Source organism: Oncorhynchus gorbuscha, linkage group LG09, assembly GCF_021184085.1.
Source record: "Oncorhynchus gorbuscha isolate QuinsamMale2020 ecotype Even-year linkage group LG09, OgorEven_v1.0, whole genome shotgun sequence".
Taxonomy (NCBI): Eukaryota; Metazoa; Chordata; class Actinopteri; order Salmoniformes; family Salmonidae; genus Oncorhynchus; species Oncorhynchus gorbuscha.
The window spans coordinates 66497779-66522809 of NC_060181.1; the positions used below are offsets into that span (position 1 = coordinate 66497779).

A 25031-nucleotide genomic window follows, 5' to 3' on the forward strand; every position below is an offset into this window, starting at 1 on the left:
CTGCACCCCTATCAAACCTCTACAACACTCCAATAACTACCCTGATCTGCTCAATTCTCTCACAATCAGGAATCTAAAATGTGACAATGTTGGTTGCATATGCTCCTAAATATACACCGAGTGCACAAAACATTAGGAACACCTTCCTAATATTGAGTTGCAACCACTTTTGCCCTCAGAACAGCCTCAATTCATCGGGGCATGGACTCTACAAGGTGTCGAAAGCGTTCCACAGGGATGCTGGCCCATGTTGACTCCAATGCTTCCAACAGTTGTGTCAAGTTGGCTGGATGTCTTTGGGTGGTGGACCATTCTTGATGTACATGGGAAATTGTTGAGGGTAAAAAAATCCGGCAGCGTTGCAGTTCTTGACACACTCAAACCGATACGCCTGGTACCTACTACCATATCTGTTGAAAAGCACTTAAATCTTTTGTCTTGGCCATTCATCCTTTGAATGGCACACATACACAATCCATGTCTCAATTGTATCAAGGCTTAAAAATAGTTATGTAACCTGTCTCCTCCCTTTCATGAAAACTGATTGAAGTGGATTTAACAAGTGGCATCAATAAGGGATCATAGCCTTCACGTGGATTCACCTGGTCAGTCGATGTCATGGAAAGAGCAGGTGTTCCTAATGTTTTGTACACTCAGTGTATTGCTGTGCATAGAAAAAACTCTGCCCTATAGTAATTGTCGTAATGATTAGGCTTCGCGGTACCATTGATTCTCAGATCCCTAGAGAAAAAGTGAGCGCAGATTTGTGACAGTGATGGTCGCACCATAACTAAGAGAACCTACTGTTCAAACGTTGCGACCTATTACCTGCACTACGTTTCTTTCCTTCTAAAGCTGCAGCTTTATGCATCTCCATTGGCGGGCCGCATTTTATATTCATAAACCATGACGCAGGCCATTAACACTTTGTTAAGTCATGTTACCTCGTTAGCTAGCTAGTTAACAACCTGGTAACTTACATTTACATTACATACATTTACATTTAAGTCATTTAGCATTTAACTTTACCAGTATATCTGAACATTAGGGGGCACAGAAAGAATGGAAAAGACATAGCTTCTTCAGAAGATCAATCATCATAGCAATGAATGAATGACAGATTCACACGCCATCTCTCAGAACATCGCTGACACTCTTAAAGAGACAGTGTACAATTTTCAATGTAATTCATCTCAATAGGAGCCCATGCTTATTACACAATGTAGAAACCTAAAATTCCCCAAATGACTTTATGTGTGTGTGTTATTTATGTATCTGTGCATGCTGTGTTTAAATGGAGCTCAATGCGTGGGTGTTGATCCCTGCGTCAATTGCATCCATGTGTGCTGCTATGGTGATGGGCTAGATTTCAATGGGTGGCTTCCCCTGGTGATATATGTATATCTTTTTCAATGATAGTTTGGGTATGTGTGTGTTTGTGTGTGCAAGTGAGCGAGCATTCAAATTGATTGCCAATTAAACATCTCTCTCCTCCTCTCTCCTTCTCTCTCTCTACAGAGTATGATTTCCTCAATAGTAAACAGCTCCTACTATGCCAATGTCTCCACTGCCAAATGCCAGGAATTTGGACGCTGGTACAAGAAGTACAAGAAAATCAAAGGTGAGAATTGTGACCTCTGGGAACTCCCAACTAGCATGGACCAATTCTCAGTACCTATACCTTAGCCAATGATTACTATGTACTGGATTGGCCAAGCCACTTGAGTGACAGCCTATTAGCGGCCAATGGCCATTCCCAATCCTGTCCTGACCCCTGGCTGCCATCTGAAAGAGGGAGGAAGAGAAGATAATAAAGGAAATCTATAGTCGCCTGTTAACTGGCATCTCCTTCACACAGGGAGCACTGACTCTTCTTTATTAGAACCAGCTGATCTGTCCAGTGTAACCACAACCACAGGGGGTTCTACAGTACAACACAGGCCTGCCTCACAGACAGTCACACACAGACCACTGACCCCTCCTCAGCCTGTCTGTCTGTTTGTCTCTCCATCCGCCCATCCAGCACACAACGCCTGCATGGGACAATTTCTCCCCTACTCTCCAGCCCCCTTGTCCCCCATCCCACACACACATACATGTGTACGCACACATACACACACACACGCACACACACTCCCCCATAGCTCTATAATTACCCTGCCGGACAGATCAAAGCAAAACCTAAACCACAAACACAGAGTCACAGAGAGACCAGAGGAGAATAAAGTGATATGGAGGGAGGCAGCGGTTGTCTGACAGAGTGAGTTGATGCAGTGTTGGGTTACACAGCCACTCCACTATTAGTTCTGGTCTCTGCCTGGCAGGGAAAAACACATGCTGTACGTTCACTAGCCTCCAGATGTGGACACAGTGAGTAATGGGTGATCACCCATTGACTGGCTGTCCTGTCAGTCATAGTCGAGAAGTGTACATAGGTGTAGAGGAGAGGAATGTGTGTACAGTAGGTGTTTGTGTTGTTAAGTGTTGCATCTCTCACTCTATTTCTCTCATTTCCTAGGAGATTATCTGGAGAAGATGTGGCCAGGAAGAGATCATTCAGAAATCAAAGGTGAGGAATCCACTGTTTGTACTGTTTCTATGATTGAAGTTAGAATGTGGCCCACTATGTTAGACCAGCATCACACTCATCTCCCCTTCCTTCCTTCCTTCCTTCCTTCCTTCCTTCCTTCCTTCCTTCCTTCCTTCCTTCCTTCCTTCCTTCCTTCCTTCCTTCCTTCCTTCCTTCCTTCCTTCCTTCCTTCCTTCCTTCCTTCCTTCCTTCCTTCCTTCCTCCTCCCTCCCTCCCTCCCTCCCTCCCCTCCTTCCTCCCTCCCTCCCCTCCCTCCCTCCCTCCCTCCCTCCCTCCCTCCCTCCCTCCCTCTCTCTCTCCTTCCTTCCTTCCTTCCTTTTTTCCTTCTCCAGTGGAGAGAGACAGCCTGGCAGACTTCTGTGTCATGGGCCATCGTCCCCCTTCCCACCTGGCCAGCCTGGCCCAGCTCAGCCACCTTGGAGGGGGTGGAGGTACCCTCCTCAAGGGTGGATCTGGAGACCCCACAACCCCTCCCAACCCCCCCAACAACAACCCCAACAACAACACCCCCCTCGCCCCACGGCCAGCTCCACCACAGCCCCCTCTGCGTGGCCAGATCCCCCCTCCCGGCCCTCCAGCCTCCCTTCAGCCTCTCCTTGGCCCAGGCGGGCTTCTCTCCCCCCAGCTTAGCCCTCAGCTTGTCCGACAGCAGCTAGCCATGGCTCACCTCATCAACCAGCAGCTTGCTGTTAACCGCCTGCTAGCCCACCAGCACCCACAGGCCCTCAACCAGCAGTTCCTCAACCACCCTCCCATCCCTCGGCCCTCCAAGGCAGGGGGCCCTGGGGACCCCGGGAACAACCCGTCTGCTGCGGAAGTCTCCACTGATATCTACCAGCACGTCAGGGACGAATTGAAGAGAGCTAGCGTCTCACAGGCTGTGTTCGCTCGCGTGGCCTTCAACAGAACACAGGTAACCAGACTAACAGAACACAGTTAACAGAACACAGGGAACCATAGAATGCTGGTGATATACTGTAACAGAACACATGTAACCATAGAACACAGGTGACATGGGTAACAGAACACAGGTAACCATAGAACACAGGTGACATGGGTAACAGAACACAGGTAACCATAGAACACAGGTGACATGGGTAACAGAACACAGGTAACCATAGAACACAGGTGACATAGGTAACAGAACACAGGTAACCATAGAACACAGGTGACATGGGTAACAGAACACAGGTAACCTTAGAACACAGGTGACATGGGTAACAGAACACAGGTAACCATAAAACACAGGTGACATGGGTAACAGAACACAGGTAACCATAGAACACAGGTGACATGGGTAACAGAACACAGGTAACCATAGAACACAGGTGACATAGGTAACAGAACACAGATAACCATAGAACACAGGTGACATAGGTAACAGAACACAGGTAACCATAGAACACAGGTGACATAGGTAACAGAACACAGGTAACCATAAAACACAGGTGACATGGGTAACAGAACACAGGTAACCATAGAACACAGGTGACATGGGTAACAGAACACAGGTAACCATAGAACACAGGTGACATATGTAACAGAACACAGGTAACCATAGAACACAGGTGACATACTGTAACAGAACACAGGTAACCATAGAACACAGGTGACATACTGTAACAGAACACAGGTAACCATAAAACACAGGTGACATGGGTAACAGAACACAGGTAACCATAGAACACAGGTGACATGGGTAACAGAACACAGGTAACCATAGAACACAGGTGACATGGGTAACAGAACACAGGTAACCATAGAACACAGGTGACATAGGTAACAGAACACAGGTAACCATAGAACACAGGTGACATACAGTAGGTAACAGAACACAGGTAACCATAGAACACAGGTGACATGGGTAACAGAACACAGGTAACCATAGAACACAGGTGACATAGGTAACAGAACACAGGTAACCATAGAACACATGTGACATAGGTAACAGAACACAGGTAACCATAAAACACAGGTGACATAGGTAACAGAACACAGGTAACCATAGAACACAGGTGACATACAGTAGGTAACAGAACACAGGTAACCATAGAACACAGGTGACATGGGTAACAGAACACAGGTAACCATAGAACACAGGTGACATACAGTAGGTAACAGAACACAGGTAACCATAGAACACAGGTGACATGGGTAACAGAACACAGGTAACCATAGAACACAGGTGACATACAGTAGGTAACAGAACACAGGTAACCATAGAACACAGGTGACATAGGTAACAGAACACAGGTAACCATAGAACACAGGTGACATGGGTAACAGAACACAGGTAACCATAGAACACAGGTGACATGGGTAACAGAACACAGGTAACCAGAGAACACAGGTGACATAGGTAACAGAACACAGGTAACCATAGAACACAGGTGACATAGGTAACAGAACACAGGTAACCATAGAACACAGGTGACATGGGTAACAGAACACAGGTAACCATAGAACACAGGTGACATAGGTAACAGAACACAGGTAACCATAGAACACAGGTGACATAGGTAACAGAACACAGGTGACATAAAACACAGGTGACATAGGTAACAGAACACAGGTGACATAAAACACAGGTGACATACAGTAGGTAACAGAACACAGGTAACCATAGAACACAGGTGACATGGGTGGTGTGGTCCTTCTGTAGCTCAGTTGGTAGAGCATGGCGCTTGTAACGCCAGGGTAGTGGGTTCGATCCCCGGGACCACCCATACGTAGAATGTATGCACACATGACTGTAAGTCGCTTTGGATAAAAGCGTCTGCTAAATGGCATATATTATTATTATTATTATTATTAACAGAACACAGGTAACCATAGAACACAGGTGACATAGGTAACAGAACACAGGTAACCATAGAACACAGGTGACATAGGTAACAGAACACAGGTGACATAAAACACAGGTGACATAGGTAACAGAACACAGGTGACATAAAACACAGGTGACATACAGTAGGTAACAGAACACAGGTGACATAGGTAACACAGGTGACATGGGTAACAGAACACAGGTAACCATAGAACACAAGTGACATAGGTAACAGAACACAGGTAACCATAGAACACAGGTGACATAGGTAACAGAACACAGGTGACATAAAACACAGGTGACATAAAACACAGGTGACATAAAACACAGGTAACATAGGTAACAGAACACAGGTAACCATAAAACACAGGTGACATACAGTAGGTAACAGAACACAGGTAACCATAAAACACAGGTGACATAGGTAACAGAACACAGGTAACCATAGAACACAGGCGACATAGGTAACAGAACACAGGTAACCATACATGGATGGCCTTCAACAGAATACAGGGCAGGAAACCCACCAAGTGTGTAGCCACACATAGTGCAGTGGAGGGCAGGGGTAAAGGACTGAAGACAGGATGAGAGGATAGAATAACGTAATGTCAATGCTGATGTCCCATTTACAAAACGATTTGGAATATTGGGATGACTTTGAGATAAGTCAGCAGTAATATTTCTATGATTTGGTTTCTCCTCGGGGGTTTCAGCCAGTTTCAATTTAATCTCTGAGTGTTATGAGTGAGGTAAGCTGATGCCACAGCTTGCTGTGTTTCCCTGCTCCAGATCAGTCTCTTTCTCCGCCCTCCCAGCAGTACACACACCTGCTGCATTCACACACAGTCACGCCCCATTAGAGCCAATATGGAGCTCACATGAAGGGTTTAGGGCAGGTGAAGTGTGCATGTGTGTGTTGTGCGTGCATGCATGCACATGGTTGTACGAGCGAGTGCGTACAGTGCGTGTGTGTGCAACCACTCATTCTAAATGTATATGTTTGCGGCGTGTGTGCATGTGTGTGTGTGTGTGCACCAGGGCCTGCTGTCGGAGATCCTGCGGAAGGAGGAGGACCCTCGCTCTGCCTCTCAGTCCCTGCTGGTCAACCTCAAAGCCATGCAGAACTTCCTCAACCTCCCTGAGGGGGAGAGAGACCGTATTTACCAGGAGGAGCGTGAGCGCAGCATGAACCCCCCTGTCGGCCTGCCCCCTACCCCTAGCTCCAGCCCCGGGGGCCCCCGCCTCTCACAGGTACCCCGCCCACCACCCACCGCCCTCCAAAACTACCATAGACATTCTCCACCAAGCTCCTCTACAGCAGGGCCTGTGTGTGTCTGGTTGACTGTGGTGTGTCTTGTCTGTCTTTGTGCCTTGTTGATGGTTTATATTGTCTGTATGTTTTAGTTTCTGTCTGGCGGTTGGTTTGGTTGGTGTCTAAGGTTCTGCATCTCAGTGGTCTAAGGTTCTGCATCTCAGTTGTCTAAGGTTCTGCATCTCAGTTGTCTGAGGTTCTGCATCTCAGTGGTCTAAGGTTCTGCATCTCAGTGGTCTAAGGTTCTGCATCTCAGTGGTCTAAGGTTCTGCATCTCAGTTGTCTAAGGTTCTGCATCTCAGTGGTCTAAGGTTCTGCATCTCAGTGGTCTAAGGTTCTGCATCTCAGTGGTCTAAGGTTCTGCATCTCAGTGGTCTAAGGTTCTGCATCTCAGTTGTCTAAGGTTCTGCATCTCAGTGGTCTAAGGTTCTGCATCTCAGTGGTCTAAGGTTCTGCATCTCAGTGGTCTAAGGTTCTGCATCTCAGTGGTCTAATCTCAGTTCTGCATCTCAGTTGTCTAAGGTTCTGCATCTCAGTGGTCTAAGGTTCTGCATCTCAGTGGTCTAGGTTCTGCATCTCAGTGGTCTAAGGCTCTGCATCTCAGTTCTGCATCTCAGTTGTCTAAGGTTCTGCATCTCAGTGGTCTAAGGTTCTGCATCTCAGTGGTCTAAGGTTCTGCATCTCAGTGGTCTAAGGTTCTGCATCTCAGTGGTCTAAGGTTCTGCATCTCAGTGGTCTAAGGTCTATCTCAGGTTCTGCATCTCAGTTGTCTAAGGTTCTGCATCTCAGTTGTCTAAGGTTCTGCATCTCAGTGGTCTAAGGTTCTGCATCTCAGTTGTCTAAGGTTCTGCATCTCAGTGGTCTAAGGTTCTGCATCTCAGTGGTCTAAGGTTCTGCATCTCAGTGGTCTAAGGTTCTGCATCTCAGTTGTCTAAGGTTCTGCATCTCAGTGGTCTAAGGTTCTGCATCTCAGTGGTCTAAGGTTCTGCATCTCAGTGGTCTGCATCTCAGTTCTGCATCTCAGTGGTCTAAGGTTCTGCATCTCAGTGGTCTAAGGTTCTGCATCTCAGTGGTCTAAGGTTCTGCATCTCAGTGGTCTAAGGTTCTGCATCTCAGTGGTCTAAGGTTCTGCATCTCAGTGGTCTAAGGCTCTGCATCTCAGTGCCAGCTGTGTCACTAGAGATTCTGGGTTCGAGTCCAGGCTCAGTCACAGACGGCCGCAACCGGGAGACCCATGGGGCGGCGCACAATTGGCCCAGCGTCGTCCAGGTTAGGGGATGGTAGTGACTAGTGACTGCTTTGCCGAGCCGGGCGCAGTGCATGGTGACACGGTCGCCAGGTGTACTGTGTTTCCTCCGACACATTGGTGCGGCTGGCTTCCGTGTTAAATGGGCATTATGTCAAGAAGCAGTGCGGCTTGGTTGAGTTGTGTTTCGGAGGATGCACGGCTCTCGACCTTCGCCTCTCCCGAGTCCGAACGGGAGTTGCAGCGATGAGACAAGACTGTAACTACCAATTGGATACCACGAAATTGGGGATAAAAAGAGGCTACATTATTTTTTTAAATAACATTATTTAAAAAAAAGATTAGTCTTCCAAACTAGGGGATCTACTAAGTCAGGTTTAAAAAATAGACTGGGAAAGGGGATAGTACTAAAGACACCGATCTAACCATATGTAACTATATGTTAAGAAAAGGCACATAAATACATCTCACTGATTGTGTCTCTATGTTTTGTGCGTGTGATGTTAGGTGACGAGATGGTAACAATGTAAATGTTTGACAGGACGTATTTAGACCGACCATCACTAACCATGTCCCATGCCACCTCATGCAGAAGGTGTGGGAGAGAGGTCTGGACGAACAGCTCACTCCTGATGCCTGGGCTTCTATCTGGAAGAATAAGACTAAAATCTCCAACTCGGTGAGCAGTTCACCCATCTACAATACTTTTATGTCTCAGTTCACCCATCTACAATACTTTTATGTCTCCGTTCACCCATCTACAATACTTTTATGTCTCCGTTCACCCATCTACAATACTTTTATGTCTCCGTTCACCCATCTACAATACTTTTATGTCTCAGTTCACCCATCTACAATACTTTTATGTCTCAGTTCACCCATCTACAATACTTTTATGTCTCAGTTCACCCATCTACAATACTTTTATGTCTCAGTTCACCCATCTACAATACTTTTATGTCTCAGTTCACCCATCTACAATACTTTTATGTCTCAGTTCACTCATCTACAATACTTGTATGTCTCCGTTCACCCATCTACAATACTTTTATGTCTCAGTTCAACCATCTAAAATACTTTTATGTCTCAGTTCACCCATCTACAATACTTTTATGTCTCAGTTCACCCATCTACAATACTTTTATGTCTCAGTTCACCCATCTACAATACTTTTATGTCTCAGTTCACCCATCTACAATACTTTTATGTCTCAGTTCAACCATCTAAAATACTTTTATGTCTCAGTTCACCCATCTACAATACTTTTATGTCTCAGTTCACCCATCTACAATACTTTTATGTCTCAGTTCACCCATCTACAATACTTTTATGTCTCAGTTCACCCATCTACAATACTTTTATGTCTCAGTTTACTCATCTACAATACTTTTATGTCTCAGTTTACTCATCTACAATACTTTTATGTCTCGCAATACAGTACTACTTGAGCCTCTGTGAGCCGTGTATTCATCAACAATCCCTTTTTGGCTTGTTCACAGAATGTACCTCACACACAGAATTCCTTTTGATCAGACATGGCTGAAATTTTGGTGTACAGTATGTCAAATACTTGCTATGATTGATTTAGTTTGCATGGTAATGTGGAACAAATGAAATAGTCCCAAAGTCCAAGAAAATGTCTTGTTTACAATAAAGATACAGCCTGTTGTCATAGGAACATGCTATAGAGAAAGGGACAATTCATTTGGATGTGCTTCCTAACCCCACATGACCTTTTAGGAACATCACAGATAGCAATCTCTCTCTGATGCAAAGGGCAAACACTCATTCTGGGACGAATTTGTGTACTATCATTATTATGTCTGTATAAATTTATCTTGCCATCGTTTACGCTTGGGAATTCCAGATTACTAGTCTGGTCCTGCAAAGATAACCTCAAAGTCTTATAAGAAAACATACTGAGATTCAATACAGAGTCATTCAAACAGAAACTACAAAGGAGAGGAGAGAGAATGGCTTAATGACTTTTAATCTGTAAACATTCTCCATGTCGGAACATGTACGTCTATGAGTCTAATGTTTGTTTAAAAGAAGGAAAAACTTTGACTGATCGTCAACTGATTACCTGTCATTCTTACTTGAAACCTAAACTTTGGTTGTTGGCGCAGGGACAACATGTGAACGAGAGTTGGCAGTGTTACCCATTCAGACAAATTCTGGTACAACTTCCTGGTTTAATAACTGGTTCTTTCTCTATGGACCGCCTCTCCCTGGTCCCTCCTACCTATCCTCCCTCAGCCCAAGCCGCCATGCCTCAACCCAGACCTGCCCCTGAAGCTGGAGTCTCTGGTCAACATCACGTCAGGTATCTATGATGAGATCCAGCAGGAGATGAAGAGGGCGAAGGTGTCTCAGGCGCTGTTCGCCAAGGTGGCTGCCAACAAGAGCCAGGTGAGAGGCCTGTTTCACCCATGACCCATGACGTTGTCCCTATCCTGCTACAGCTTTCCTAACCTATTGTGCCCAACTCCCAATCCTAATCTATTGTACCCAACTCCCAATCCTAACCTATTGTACCCAACTCCCAATCCTAACCTATTGTACCCAACTCCCAATCCTAACCTATTGTACCCAACTCCCAATCCTAACCTATTGTGCCCAACTCCCAATCCTAACCTATTGTACCCAACTCCCAATCCTAACCTATTGTACCCAACTCCCAATCCTAACCTATTGTGCCCAACTCCCAATCCTAACCTATTGTACCCAACTCCCAATCCTAATCTATTGTGCCCAACTCCCAATCCTAACCTATTGTGCCCAACTCCCAATCCTGACCTATTGTACCCAACTCCCAATCCTAATCTATTGTGCCCAACTCCCAATCCTAATCTATTGTACCCAACTCCCAATCCTAATCTATTGTACCCAACTCCCAATCCTAACCTATTGTACCCAACTCCCAATCCTAATCTATTGTACCGAACTCCCAATACTAACCTATTGTACCCAACTCCCAATCCTAACCTATTGTACCCAACTCCCAATCCTAATATATTGTACCCAACTCCCAATCCTAATCTATTGTACCCAACTCCCAATCCCAATCTATTGTACTGAACTCCCAATACTAACCTATTGTACCCAACTCCCAATCCTAATCTATTGTACCCAACTCCCAATCCTAACCTATTGCACCCAACTCCCAATCCTAATATATTGTACCCAACTCCCAATCCTAATCTATTGTACCCAACTCCCAATCCTAACCTATTGTACCCAACTCCCAATCCTAACCTATTGCGCCCAACTCCCAATCCTAACCTATTGTACCCAACTCCCAATCCTAACCTATTGTGCCCAACTCCCAATCCTGACCTATTGTACCCAACTCCTAATCCTAATCTATTGTGCCCAACTCCCAATCCTAATCTATTGTACCCAACTCCCAATCCTAATCTATTGTACCCAACTCCCAATCCTAACCTATTGTACCCAACTCCCAATCCTAATCTATTGTGCCCAACTCCCAATCCTAATCTATTGTACCCAACTCCCAATCCTAATCTATTGTACCCAACTCCCAATCCTAACCTATTGTACCCAACTCCCAATCCTAATCTATTGTGCCCAACTCCCAATCCTAATCTATTGTTCCCAACTCCCAATCCTAATCTATTGTACTGAACTCCCAATACTAACCTATTGTACCCAACTCCCAATCCTAATCTATTTTACCCAACTCCCAATCCTAACCTATTGCACCCAACTCCCAATCCTAATCTATTGTGCCCAACTCCCAATCCTAATCTATTGCACCCAACTCCCAATCCTAATCTATTGTACCCAACTCCCAATCCTAATCTATTGTGCCCAACTCCCAATCCTAACCTATTGCACCCAACTCCCAATCCTAATCTATTGTACCCAACTCCCAATCCTAATCTATTGTGCCCAACTCCCAATCCTAACCTATTGTACCCAACTCCCAATCCTAACCTATTGTGCCCAACTCCCAATTCTAATCTATTGTGCCCAACTCCCAATCCTAACCTATTGTACCCAACTCCCAATCCTAAACTATTGTACCCAACTCCCAATCCTAACCTATTGTACCCAACTCCCAATCCTAACCTATTGTACCCAACTCCCAATCCTAACCTATTGTACCCAACTCCCAATCCTAATCTATTGTGCCCAACTCCCAATCCTAACCTATTGTACCCAACTCCCAATCCTAACCTATTGTGCCCAACTCCCAATCCTAATCTATTGTGCCCAACTCCCAACCCTAACCTATTGTACCCAACTCCCAATCCTAACCTATTGTACCCAACTCCCAATCCTAACCTATTGTACCCAACTCCCAATCCTAACCTATTGTACCCAACTCCCAATCCTAACCTATTGTACCCAACTCCCAATACTAACCTTAATCGTTAAGGGAATGCAAACATATGTGGCCCCTGTCAGTGCTTAGGGGCAGTTTCTCCTGTCCTCGTGATGTGGGTGGCGGATGGAGCAGGGTTGATAACCCTCTTCCCCAGGCTGTTATATCAGACAGTCAGTGTGCCTCCACAGTAGTTGATAAACAATACCAGACAGATAAGCCAAATACCAACCTGAGGAAGAACTGATTCAGACATATGATACCCCCCCCACACACACACACAGACTCCTTCAACAAACGCACAAACTATTTAGAGCACATGAAGACATGGTGTTGTGGGAATGGAAATCTACAGTGAGGACACTGTTTGCGTGCGTGTTTGTGAGAGAATATTACCTGTGTGTGTGTGTGTGTGTGTGTGTGTGTGTGTGTGTGTGTGTGTGTGTGTGTGTGTGTGTGTGTGTGTGTGTGTGTGTGTGTGTGTGTGTGTGTGTGTGTGTGTGTGTGTGTGTGTGTGTGTGTGTGTGTGTGTATTGATCAAGCTGTGTCTCCCAGGTTCAGGGGTCCGGGGGTGGCTGGGCAGAGTTGGGCTGGGGGTCATGGCTCACTGCACCCATCTGCTGCAGCTGGCCCAGAGAGGAGAGAGGGATGCTGAGGGAGAGGGGGATGGGGGATGAGAGGGAAGATGAAAACTGATCAGGTTATTAACACTGCATGCTGGTGGAGGCTGGATGCACACAACAGCTGGTGTCAAAGACTGGCCTAGTCTAGCATAGATAATAAAATATTCTCCCCCCCACTCCCCATCTCTTTCTCCCCTCCCTCCCTCCCTTCTCCTGTCTCTGCTCCCATCTACCCCTCTTAGGGCTGGCTGTGTGAGTTGCTGCGGTGGAAGGAGAACCCTAGCCCAGAGAACCGTACTCTGTGGGAGAATCTGTGTACCATCCGGAGGTTCCTGACCCTGCTCCAGACAGACAGAGACCTGGTGTATGAAGAGGAGTCCAGGCACCACCACAGTGAGAGGCTGCATACTGTACTACACCTGCCCCAAGAACCACAGGTGAGAGAGACCAGCTGATGTAGCATCAGATTTCCCTAACCTGAGTCCTAACCTTAGTGGTATGGTCCGCGAGCATGGACATGGGCTCCGTATGCTCCAGGGTAACATGGCTCCTTAGGTGTCTGGTGTTTTTGGTATTCATCATTATTTGATGTTGTCTGATATGTCTGTAATATCATTGCTGCTAAAATCAAATATTATACAAATATTAAAAAAACTTACTGCAATGCTGGATCGAGGGATGGTCATTGCAGACTTGAATGGATAATGGCAAGAATATCACTCTCCTTTAGTTTGATATCAACCTTCTCACACATTGAATGAGTCTTCGGGACTGGCCCCCTACAACCTTTTCACACACACACACGCGCACGCGCACGCGCACACACGCACACGCACACACACACACACACACACACACACACACACACACACACACACACACACACACACACACACACACACACACACACACACACACACACACACACACACACACACACACACACACACACACACACACACAAATGTAAGCATGTAGCATCCTACACAGATGTACTAGGATAGGATAAAGTAATCCTTCTCACCCCCCCCCCCTTAAAATATTTAGATGCACTATTGTAAAGTGGTTGTTCCACTGGATGTCATAAGGTGAATGCACCAATTTGTAAGTCGCTCTGGATAAGAGCGTCTGCTAAATGACTTAAATGTAATGTAAATGTAAATATACAGTAGTCAAGCTCTGCTGATTAAATTGACTTTCTCCAGCCAGGGTCATTATTGCACCAAATACACTGAGGATACACATGCAATTATTCATTAAAACTGAAGTCATGCGTGCACACCCTACGGTTGAATATTTTCCCGATATTTTATAAATGTTCCATCCCCAGAATACATCACTTTTCTCCCGGGCAACCCAATATTTCCTGACAAAACTGGAAGTGTCATTCAAAAGCCTTTCAAATCATAGAAATAGACCTACAGTAACAGTCAAAAGTTTGGACAAACCAACTCATTCAAGGTTTTTCTCTATTTTTTTTCTTCTCTATTTCCTACATTGTAGAATAATAGTGAAGACATCAAATAACACATAAGGAATCATATAGCAACCAAATCAAAATGTATTTAAGATTCTTCAAAGTAGCCACCCTTGCCTTGATGATTGCTTTGCACGCTCTTGGCATTCTCTCAACCAGCTTCATGTGGTAGTCACCTGGAATGCATTTCATTTAACAGGTGTGCCTTTCTTTCCTTCTTAATGCATTTAAGATAATCAGTTGTGGTGTGACAACGTAGGGGTAGTATACAGAAGATAGCCCTATTTGTTAAGACCAAGTCCATATTATGGCAAGAACAGCTCAAATAAGCAAAGAGAAATGACAGTCCGTTACTTTAAGACATGTCAGTTTAGTCAGTTATGGTGGAACAGTGCAGTCACAAAAAACATCAAGCGCTATGATGAAACTGGCTCTCATGAGGACCGCCACAGGAAAGGAAGACCCAGAGTTACCTCTGCTGCAGGGGATAAGTTCATTAGAGTTTCCAGCCTCAGAACCTGCAGCCCAAATAAATGCTTGACAGAGTTCAAGTAACAGACACATCTCAACATCAACTGTTCAGAGGAGACTGCATGAATCAGGCCTTCATGGTCAAATTGCTGCAAAGAAACCACTACTAAAGGACACCAAAAAGAAGAAGAGACTTGCTTGGGCCAAGACACATGAGCAATGGACATTAGACTGGTGGAAATCTGTCCTTTGGTCTGATGAGTCCAAATGTGCAATTTTTGGTTCCAACCGCCGTGTCTTTGTGAGACACAGGGTAGGTGAACGGATGATCTCCAAATGTGTGGTTCCCTCCGTGAAGCATGGAGGAGGAGGTGTGATGGTGGTGGGGTGTTTTTCTGGTGACACTGTCTGTGATTTATTTAGAATTCAAGGCACACTTAACCAGCATGTCTACCACAGCATTCTGCACCGATATGCCATCCCATCTGGTTTGCGCTTAGTGGGACTATCATTCAACAGGACAATGACCCACACACCTCCAGGCTGTGTAATTGCTATGTGACCAAGAAGGAGAGTGATGGAGTGCTGCATCAGATGACCTGGCCTACACAATCACCCGACCTCAACCCAATTGAGATGGTTCGGGGTGAATTGGACCGCAGAGTGAAGGAAAAGCAGCCAACAAGTGCTCAGCATATGTGGGAACTCCTTCAAGACTGTTGGAAAAGTATTCCAGGTGAAGCTGGTTGAAAGAATGCCAAGAGTGTGCAAAGCTGTCATCAAGGCAAAGGGTGGCTACTTTGAAGAATCTAGACTATATTTTGTTTTGTTTTTAAACTTTTTTTGGTTACTACATGATACCATATGTGTTATTTCATAGTTTGGATGGCCACTATTATTCTACAATGTAGAAAATAGTAAAAATAAAGAAAAACCCTTGAATGAGTAGGTGTGTCCAAACTTTTGACTGGTACTGTGTGATATAGGCTACTGCACATTACGCACAATAGAAAAACATAAAATCCCAAAGATGTAGCCAGCTATATGCTCTCTTGGTTAAATAAATGAAACTAGCTCCAGTAGGCTAATCTTTTTCAGTGTGAACTGTATTACTGGACTGTATTATACTGTATCATATGGACTGGAATTACACACAGCATTCAGACCATGATAAATGAGTAGGCTGATGCATGTATACCTTTCATAATATTTCCCCTCATGTTATTAGCCTACGTCCTTGTTGCTTTATTCCAGTAAAATGAAACAAGTCTTGTTGTCCTTATCTTCATCATTCTAATGACATCCTTGAATAAAAATAAAATAATCTTTTCAATAAGAAAATAAGGTGACCCCCGAAGGCCAGATGGAGATGGGTAAATTAGACAGTCAGTCTTTATATTACTGTAGCATAGACTATGCTGCAGCAAATGTAGGCCTACCTGTCACAAGAAAACATTTACCATGAGATGATAGGTCTACCTGCATTGTGAACTGCACTCCGTAATGAGATGGGCTGTCTGTCCCCACCCTGTCTGTCCCCATGCGGATGAATCATGTGTTTTTGTCCGGGGCTACAAAAGCAATGTGTGCTGTTGGGGCACACGAGAAACAGAGTTGGGAAACACTGAACTAAGTAGACCAGACACAGCTGCTGTTGCATTGGTGTCTATGGGAGACACACCAAGTTAAGTAGAACTGACCATTTTTTTTCAAAGCTAAACCGCCGGAGTGAACTATCTTCATTCATCCACTATCTTTGTTAACGGCTCATCATAGAAAGGAAGTGGTTGTTACCACTGTGCCACCATTAACATATTCCTCAGCTAGCTCCTCAAACACATGGACCAGACCAGACCAGACCAGACCAGACCAGACCAGACCAGACCAGAGAGGAGACAAAATATACTCCACAAGTTGTTCATATTAGAGAGGACAGAGAAGGAAGGAGGGACTGAGATGGGCCACACCAGGAGGAGAGGAAGTATAGTGAAGTGATAGATCAAAGAAGGAGAGTGATACATGATAAGGAAGGATGATCCTGGAGAGGGTGGGACAATTTATGGGTAGGCCAAGGAGGACGAAAGTCTGTCAGACTGTATTTGTTTCGGTGCATGTGTGTCCCTCTCCTGTTTTTGTTGTCCAAGTTGACACAGTCAGGAGAGGAAAGCCCCTCCCTAAACCCAGATCAAACTCCATGCAGCACATCTACCCGCCACATACACACACAGACAGACACACACAAACACACGCCACCATGCAAGTCACCACAGCCAGACCACACATGTGTTCCAGCTGCTACTCAACTCTGTCCCTCTCACACATATACTGTACACTAGACACACAACTGTATGTGCTGTTAAATCAAATCAAATCAGATCAATTCAATGTTGGTCTCATATACATATTTAGCAGATGTTATTGCGGGTGAAGTGAAATGCTTGTGTTCCTAGCTCCAACAAAAGTGTTAGAAGTGCTTTATGCTATACTGTATGTGCTGTTGTAAGTGCTTTACGCCATACTGTATGTGCTGTTGTAAGTGCTTTATGCTATACTGTATGTGCTGTTGGAAGTGCTTTATGCTATACTGTATGTGCTGTTGTAAGTGCTTTATGCTATACTGTATGTGCTGTTGTAAGTGCTTTACACCATACTGTATGTGCTGTTGTAAGTGCTTTATGCTATACTGTATGTGCTGTTGTAAGTGCTTTATGCTATACTGTATGTGCTGTTGTAAGTGCTTTACGCCATACTGTATGTGCTGTTGTAAGTGCTTTATGCTATACTGTAAGTGCTTTATGCTATACTGTATGTGCTGTTGTAAGTGCTTTACGCCATACTGTATGTGCTGTTGGAAGTGCTTTACACTATACTGTATGTGCTGTTGTAAGTGCTTTACGCCATACTGTATGTGCTGTTGGAAGTGCTTTACGCTATACTGTATGTGCTGTTGGAAGTGCTTTATGCTATACTGTATGTGCTTTATGCTATACTGTATGTGCTGTTGGAAGTGCTTTACGCTATACTGTATGTGCTGTTGGAAGTGCTTTATGCTATACTGTATGTGCTGTTAGAAGTGCTTTACGCTATACTGTATGTGCTGTAGGAGGTGCTTTATGCTATACTGTATGTGTTGTTGGAAGTGCTTTATGCTATGCTGTATGTGCTGTTGGAGGTGCTTTATGCTATACTGTATGTGTTGTTGGAAGTGCTTTATGCTATACTGTATGTGCTGTTGGAAGTGCTTTATGCTATACTGTATGTGCTGTTGGAAGTGCTTTATGCTATACTGTATGTGCTGTTGGAAGTGCTTTATGCTATACTGTATGTGCTGTTGGAAGTGCTTTTGTATGGTTTTATGTGAACAATCGGCCAACCCGCCGACCTCACACAACCACTGACCGAAACAAAACGACTCATAATGAATTATGAATCAACGACTGCGCTTTTTGTATATCTACAGTATCATGTGACAAGTACTGTATGTGAGGCTGTGGGATATCACCACGTGTGACTGCGTGTCCATTAGATCCACAGGTGGAATTGTGTGTCTATTGTGTGTGCGTGCGTCTGTGTGTGTCCTGTGCTCCCCTACCTACTCAGCCCCTCTCACACCCGTGGGGACAGCATCACATTTCTCCATGACTGACCCTGCCCTGATGACGCTGGGCTGGCTATCTGGCTCTCCTCTCCAGCAGTACAGTATCTGCTGCTCTGTTTATGACTCCATGTGTTGAGCAGTAAGTGCATCCCTCTGCTAATTTGGCAGGCCCAGCCCTTATGAATCATTTCTCTATTGTTATTGCTAAATGTAATTCTGCTGTGTGCGTGTGGGCAGTGGGTACTGTGGCCTGGACCCCTGTGCTGACTGCACCGTGGATTTAGACCACAAGAACGCTGGACTAGAAAGCTGGCAACAAGCTCCCTTCTTTCTACAGACAGACACAGACACAGACTGTTCTCTCTGCTGCCCCTCTTGTTTTGTTGTTTCATCCGTAGGCTTAATGACACAGCCGACTTAATGGTTTAATTACTGATAAGTGGAATGATTGCCACACACACACTTGAACACGCAAAAAGGTCATATGCCAGCCCACCCTCACACACACATAGAGGCAGAAACACTTAGAAACACACAGATATATAGTACTTTCACATGATCTCAGTTACGGTATAAGCACTGTAAACAACTCAGTATTCAAACCACACACCTACGCAACAAAGACAGGCTCAGTCACACACACACACCCACACCCACACCCACACCCACACCCACACACACACACACACACACACACACACACACACACACACACACACACACACACACACACACACACACACACACACACACACACACACACACACACACACAGAGTGACTCATTCACTCCCCAGGCCTGGTGACACAGGAGAGAGAAGGAAGAAAACACACACCGATTAACAGGAAAGATGAAGTCATGCAGAAAACCAACAGAAAACTGTATTTTCCGTCATTACATATTTATCTGTGTGTTAATGGTGTCTCCGGTGGCAACATACTGTCCCAGGCAGCCCCAACACACACACAGACCCATACAGCAGAACACACACACATACACTCCCCACCCCTGGTCTGCCTGTAGCCCCAAGAGAACCAGCCCTCATTAAGGCTTTAGCTGAATATTTCATGTAGTATAATTCTTTCATAGTTCTGCATCTCTGTAATTCGCCTTGATTTGTGTTTAAAAGGAAACTTTTTCCTTTAATGCAATGAACTCTGATGTTCCCTGGTCGCAATTGAAAAAAAAAAGGGAGAACAGTTTGGATGAATATTGAATTATGCCATGAGAAGAACGACTTCCATCCACAGTCTACAGTACTTTGTGGATGGAGAGGCGGTAAGGAGGGATGGAGAGATGGAGGAGTGGAGGCTCAGTTGGATGGGTAGAGGGTACAGAAGGATGGAGAAATGGAAGGATTGGAGGGGTAGAGGCTCAATTTAGAGGGGTGAAATGGTTGAGGGGTGATGGGAAGGGTGGACAGAGGGCATGGGGTCAAACAGAGAGGAGGGTTTCATGGCTTTAGCAGGATTGAGGTTGATTTGGAGTTGGAGTCATGTTTGCTTGGCACTGACTCTCTTCATTAGTGTCTCTCTGCATTAGAGAGAGAGAAAGAGAGAGAGAGAGAAAGAGACCGCACTGGATTAAGGAACAACCAGTCAGCCCACTGTGTTTCTGCGTTTGGCTCGGCTCTCTCACGCTGCCACAGAGCCCTGCCCAGCGACCAGGCCTCTGTGTGTGTGAATCCATCCAAGAGTCGCCATCTGTGAAAGGAGTAGAGAAATGACTATCTGGGGTCTGAGTCTATATGAGTGTGTGTGTATTTGTGAGTGTCTCTTTGTTCCTGGTTGTAATAAAGGGAATGTAAGGGGGGACGGGGGTAGTGTGAGTACGTGTGTGTGTGTGTGTGTGTGTGTGTGTGTGTGTGTGTGTTGTGAGGAGTGTGTGGTCCACATTAGGTCAAAGGGGAGTGCTATTTTCATCCTGTCTTTTCCCTCTTTCCACCGCTGTCACCAGTCCTTCTCATTCCCTCGCTTTGTGTGGCTGCTATTTGTTTCACACAGACATAAAAAAGAAGATAATAAACGTCAGAAAGCGGAAAAAAACACCCAACCTACACTCTTCCTGTAAATCGCAACCCTCAAACAGCCCCCACAAGTGAAATCGGAGCAATTTGATGGTCTGGCCTGCCCTCAATATTATTTAAGTAATACCCTGTTATTATTGAAGAGGGAGAGAGAAAAGCGAATGACTATTATCTTTGTGGGTCCTTTAATTTTAATGCACCACAGATTTATAGCTTAGCATTCCAGAGCAGAGGCACAGTGGCTGGGCGGGGGCCTGGGGCCGTGGTGCCCCACCCTGGTCATAAAGCCAGTGTGACAGTGGGATAGCAACGCGCCACAGAGCTCTGTGATAGCTAGCTGGCTCTCTGACACTCCTCATGCACCAAACAAGACAACAGGACAACAACACTAGTACCTCACTGACTCCCCTGACTCCCTAGGTCTGGCTTTAATCAACTCTCACCTTTACTTATCTCGAGTCTGTCCCACTAACACTCAAACTCCTCGATCTCTCCTTTGCTCGACTCGTTGCCCTCTCGTTGCCCGACTCTTTGCCCTCTCGTTGCCCGACTCTTTGCCCTCTCGTTGCCCAGCTCTTTGCCCTCTCGTTGCCCGACTCTTTGCCCTCTCGTTGCCTGACTCTTTGCCCTCTCGTTGCCCTCTCGTTGCCCGACTCTTTGCCCGACTCTTTGCCCTCTCGTTGCCCGACTCTTTGCCCTCTTGTTGCCCGACTCTTTGCCCTCTCATTGCCCGACTCTTTGCCCTCTTGTTGCCCGACTCTTTGCCCTCTCATTGCCCTCTCGTTGCCTGACTCTTTGCCCTCTCGTTGCCCTCTCGTTGCCTGACTCTTTGCCCTCTCGTTGCCCGACTCTATGCCCTCTCGTTGCCCGACTCTTTGCCCTCTCGTTGCCCGACTCTTTGCCCTCTTGTTGCCCTCTCGTTGCCCAACTCTTTGCCCTCTCGTTGCCCGACTCTTTGCCCTCTCGTTGCCCGACTCTTTGCCCTCTCGTTGCCCGACTCTTTGCCCTCTTGTTGCCCGACTCTTTGCCCTCTCGTTGCCCGACTGTTTGCCCTCTCGTGGCCCGACTCTTTGCCCTCTCGTTGCCCGTCTCTTTGCCCGACTCTTTGCCCTCTCGTTGCCTGACTCTTTGCCCTCTCGTTGCCTGACTCTTTGCCCTCTCGTTGCCCGACTCTTTGCCCTCTCGTTGCCCGACTCTTTGCCCTCTCGTTGCCTGACTCTTTGCCCTCTCGTTGCCCGACTCTTTGCCCTCTCGTTGCCCTCTCGTTGCCCTCTCGTTCTTACTTCTGCCCCTTTGTTTTCTTCTCTCTGTCCTCCTCACTCCTCCTTCTGCCCTTCTTCTCTCCCCTCCACCCCGCGCTCTTCTTCTTCCCCCAGTCTACCACCTATTATTTAATGACCCCACTTCCTCTAGTGCCCCATTCTCCCCCAGTGTTGTTAATGATCAGTGTGTATTTGAGTAACACCAACCAGACAGGAGGCAAGACACATGTTCCTCTCCCCCTCAGCTGTTTATCCTCTGGCTCTGTCTGGTTAAACCGTCATGGTGGTAGAGCTGGCAGAGCAGGTGGTTGGAGTTTTACCACCAGCAAATCTTACATCCAGGTCAGAGGTCAAAGGTCTACGACACAGGTGCTATAGCAGTTAGTCTCTCTGTGATGGTATTTGAGCTATGAAGCTATGTTTGGCTTTACCCTGGGTTCAGCTAATGCATATCGCTGTTGAACTTAGCTCAGGCAATGGGCATTGCTGGTGTTGAACTTGTTAACCTTGTTGAACTTTTTGTTGACCTCCGACCACTGTAGAATGCCTATACTGTTGAGTGGTGCATAGCTTTGATGAGGGGTCACTGAGCCCCACTAATCAGCTGTACCTGCTTTCTCACCAGGCACTGCACAGACAACCCCCACAACCCCTGAAGGACCACTCCCCGATGCGCGAGGACCCCATGCCCCTCCAGGGTAATGATGAAGAGTCCCCGAATGTTGAAAGAGTCAGTTCAGGAGTCGGTGGTGGTGTGGTCATTAAGAAGCCTCGGTCGCGCACTAAGATCTCTCTAGAAGCCCTGGGCATCCTGCAGAGCTTCATCCAGGACGTGGGTCTTTACCCGGACCAAGAGGCCATCCACACTCTGTCAGCCCAGCTGGACCTGCCCAAGCACACCATCATCAAGTTTTTCCAGAACCAGCGCTACCACGTCAAGCATCACGGCCGGCTGAAGGAGCTGGGGGAGGGGGGCGGTGGTGTGGACGTCAGTGAATACAGAGACGAGGAGCTCCTCTCCAGCTCAGAGGACCCTGAGTCCAGCGAAGACGGTCATGAGGAGATGTACCCCACTACAGAGAGGGAAAGAAGGGGAAGCAACCCAGCAGGTTCAGCCCCTGCCCTGGCACCAGCCCAGCCTTCAGGGACCAGCATGGGGGCCATGGAGGAGGGCAAGGACAAGGGGCATTCTCATGGTCTGAGTGGGGGCCGAGCCAGCTCCCTGCCCCCTGGTAGCTCCTCATCCAGCCCCAGAGAGCAGGCTGACTTCCAGAGATAGAGACCCAGAGACCAGAGGAGATGCAGAAAGAGAGCGAGACCCAGACAGACAGACAGACAGACAGACAGACAGACAGACAGACAGACAGGCAGGCAGGCAGGCAGACAGACAGACAGACAGACAGACAGACAGACAGACAGACAGACAGACAGACAGACAGACAGACAGACAGACAGACAGACAGACAGACAGACAGACAGACAGACAGACAGACAGACAGACAGACAGACAGACGGGAAGGGAACAGGAACTAAAGACTGGTAGAGGGAAAGAAGGGTATCGATGAGACAATGACACACTGATACACGCACACGCACACACACACACACACACACACACACACACACACACACACACACACACACACACACACACACACACACACACACACACACACACACACACACACACACACACACACACACACACACACACACACACACACACATATATATCTATATACACAGAAATACGGACATATGGGGTCCAACGGAGGCTTCATCAAAGAGTGATTTAAGTGAAAATACAATATGTTACCTCAGCAACATGAAGCAGGGAAATGCCATGAAACAGCTGTCATGTGTTACAGTTAGAATGGCCTGTTCAGTAATGTTGAGCCACTAGACAGAGAGAAAAACAAACATACACACACATCCCACCCCTGGCCACAACAGGAACTTGCCACATCAACACCACTTTTGAATTGAGCCAATTCCAAAACTCAGCTTCACCCAAGAGGGTGGGCTCTCATCTGCTCTGTCCAATGACTGCTCTCTCTAATGTCTCAACCACACCCACATAGAGAACACTTGTCCTTACTTCGATGTTGGGTCTTGGGTCAGGCCCCTAACTGACACTCATAGACTGAATACTGGGGGCCTGCTCAGACCTCAACTATCCCATAGTCCCTTGGTTCCATATGCAGACTCCAGATGTACAGCTCATCACTAGCTGGCTAAGGAGTTTTTAGGGCGGCTGTGGCTTTCCATCACCTCCTCCCCCTCTCCACCCCTCCATGACAGGACTCCTCTAGTCTTTGGTCTTTGACAGTGGTGGCAGGTTGTGTGGGTGGGTGGCTGCATCGCAGGTGGGTTTTGGGTGGAGGTAAGAACAGTGGTATGGGAGAATTCACCAATGATAAAACAAATATGGTTTGTCAAAGTCCACAATTGAGCTTAATGGTCTTTTCAAAGTTGGAATCGCCACTCCCAACCAACCCACTCCTGTCGCCATCCCTCAATGTCTCAACCACACCCTACCTAACACCCTACCCCCTACATCTAATATGGACGATTCTCATCTCCCCAGCACTTATCCCACACTAACAACGTTTGTATGTCCACCACAGTCTCTCCCTATCTCCTCCAGTCATGCCTCAGCCCAGTCTCCCCCTCTTTACTCCTTTGTGGGTACTGTGGTTTACAAGGACACTAGTAGGTAAACCTATCGTGGTTTATGCGGACATAAGAGAGACAGAGGACAGCCTTGTGAGGACATGAAGGCCCAGCGGTGTGAAAGGACACTCAAGGCTACAGTTACTCTGGACTGTACCCCTGCCTACCCCCCTTCGACCTATGTGGAGAGAAACAGGGAGGGACACAACAGAACGGAGATTCAGCAACCAAACAATCAGTCACTTTATGTGCGGTAGCCCACCACTTCACTCTTCCTCTCTCGTTCCCCGTCCCTCGTCCCTTCCCTCTTTCTCTCTCTCTATAATTGGTGCCTACAGTGTGCCGTTCCACCACACCTACCCGCACTTAACTCCTCCACCCTATTTATTGCTATCTTTATCCATGATTATTATTATCATTATTGTTATTATTGTTGTTATTACGGTTGTTATTGCTGTCATCGCTGTTTATTTTTGGTTCTATTTTCATGGCTTTAATATTGGCTTTCCGAGCACTGTGGTTGTTTTGGTAACGAGAGACGTTTTTGAGACATGAGAAACACACACTGCCAAAAA

The 25031-nt window shown here is 46.4% G+C and overlaps 1 protein-coding gene across 1 annotated transcript in view; it reads left to right on the forward strand.

Annotated features, from left to right (window-relative positions):
- LOC124043970 (DNA-binding protein SATB2-like) overlaps nucleotides 1–23164 on the forward strand; it is an 85710-nt gene extending 62546 nt beyond the window's left edge. Inside the window, 10 exon segments of the mRNA XM_046363164.1 lie at nucleotides 1519–1621; nucleotides 2519–2569; nucleotides 2923–3010; nucleotides 3087–3127; nucleotides 3130–3503; nucleotides 6456–6668; nucleotides 8517–8654; nucleotides 10235–10387; nucleotides 13192–13386; nucleotides 22409–23164. Of these exon segments, the coding sequence (XP_046219120.1) occupies nucleotides 1519–1621; nucleotides 2519–2569; nucleotides 2923–3010; nucleotides 3087–3127; nucleotides 3130–3503; nucleotides 6456–6668; nucleotides 8517–8654; nucleotides 10235–10387; nucleotides 13192–13386; nucleotides 22409–23062 (2010 nt within the window). The 3' untranslated portion in view covers nucleotides 23063–23164.
- Nucleotides 23165–25031: the final 1867 nt, after the last annotated feature.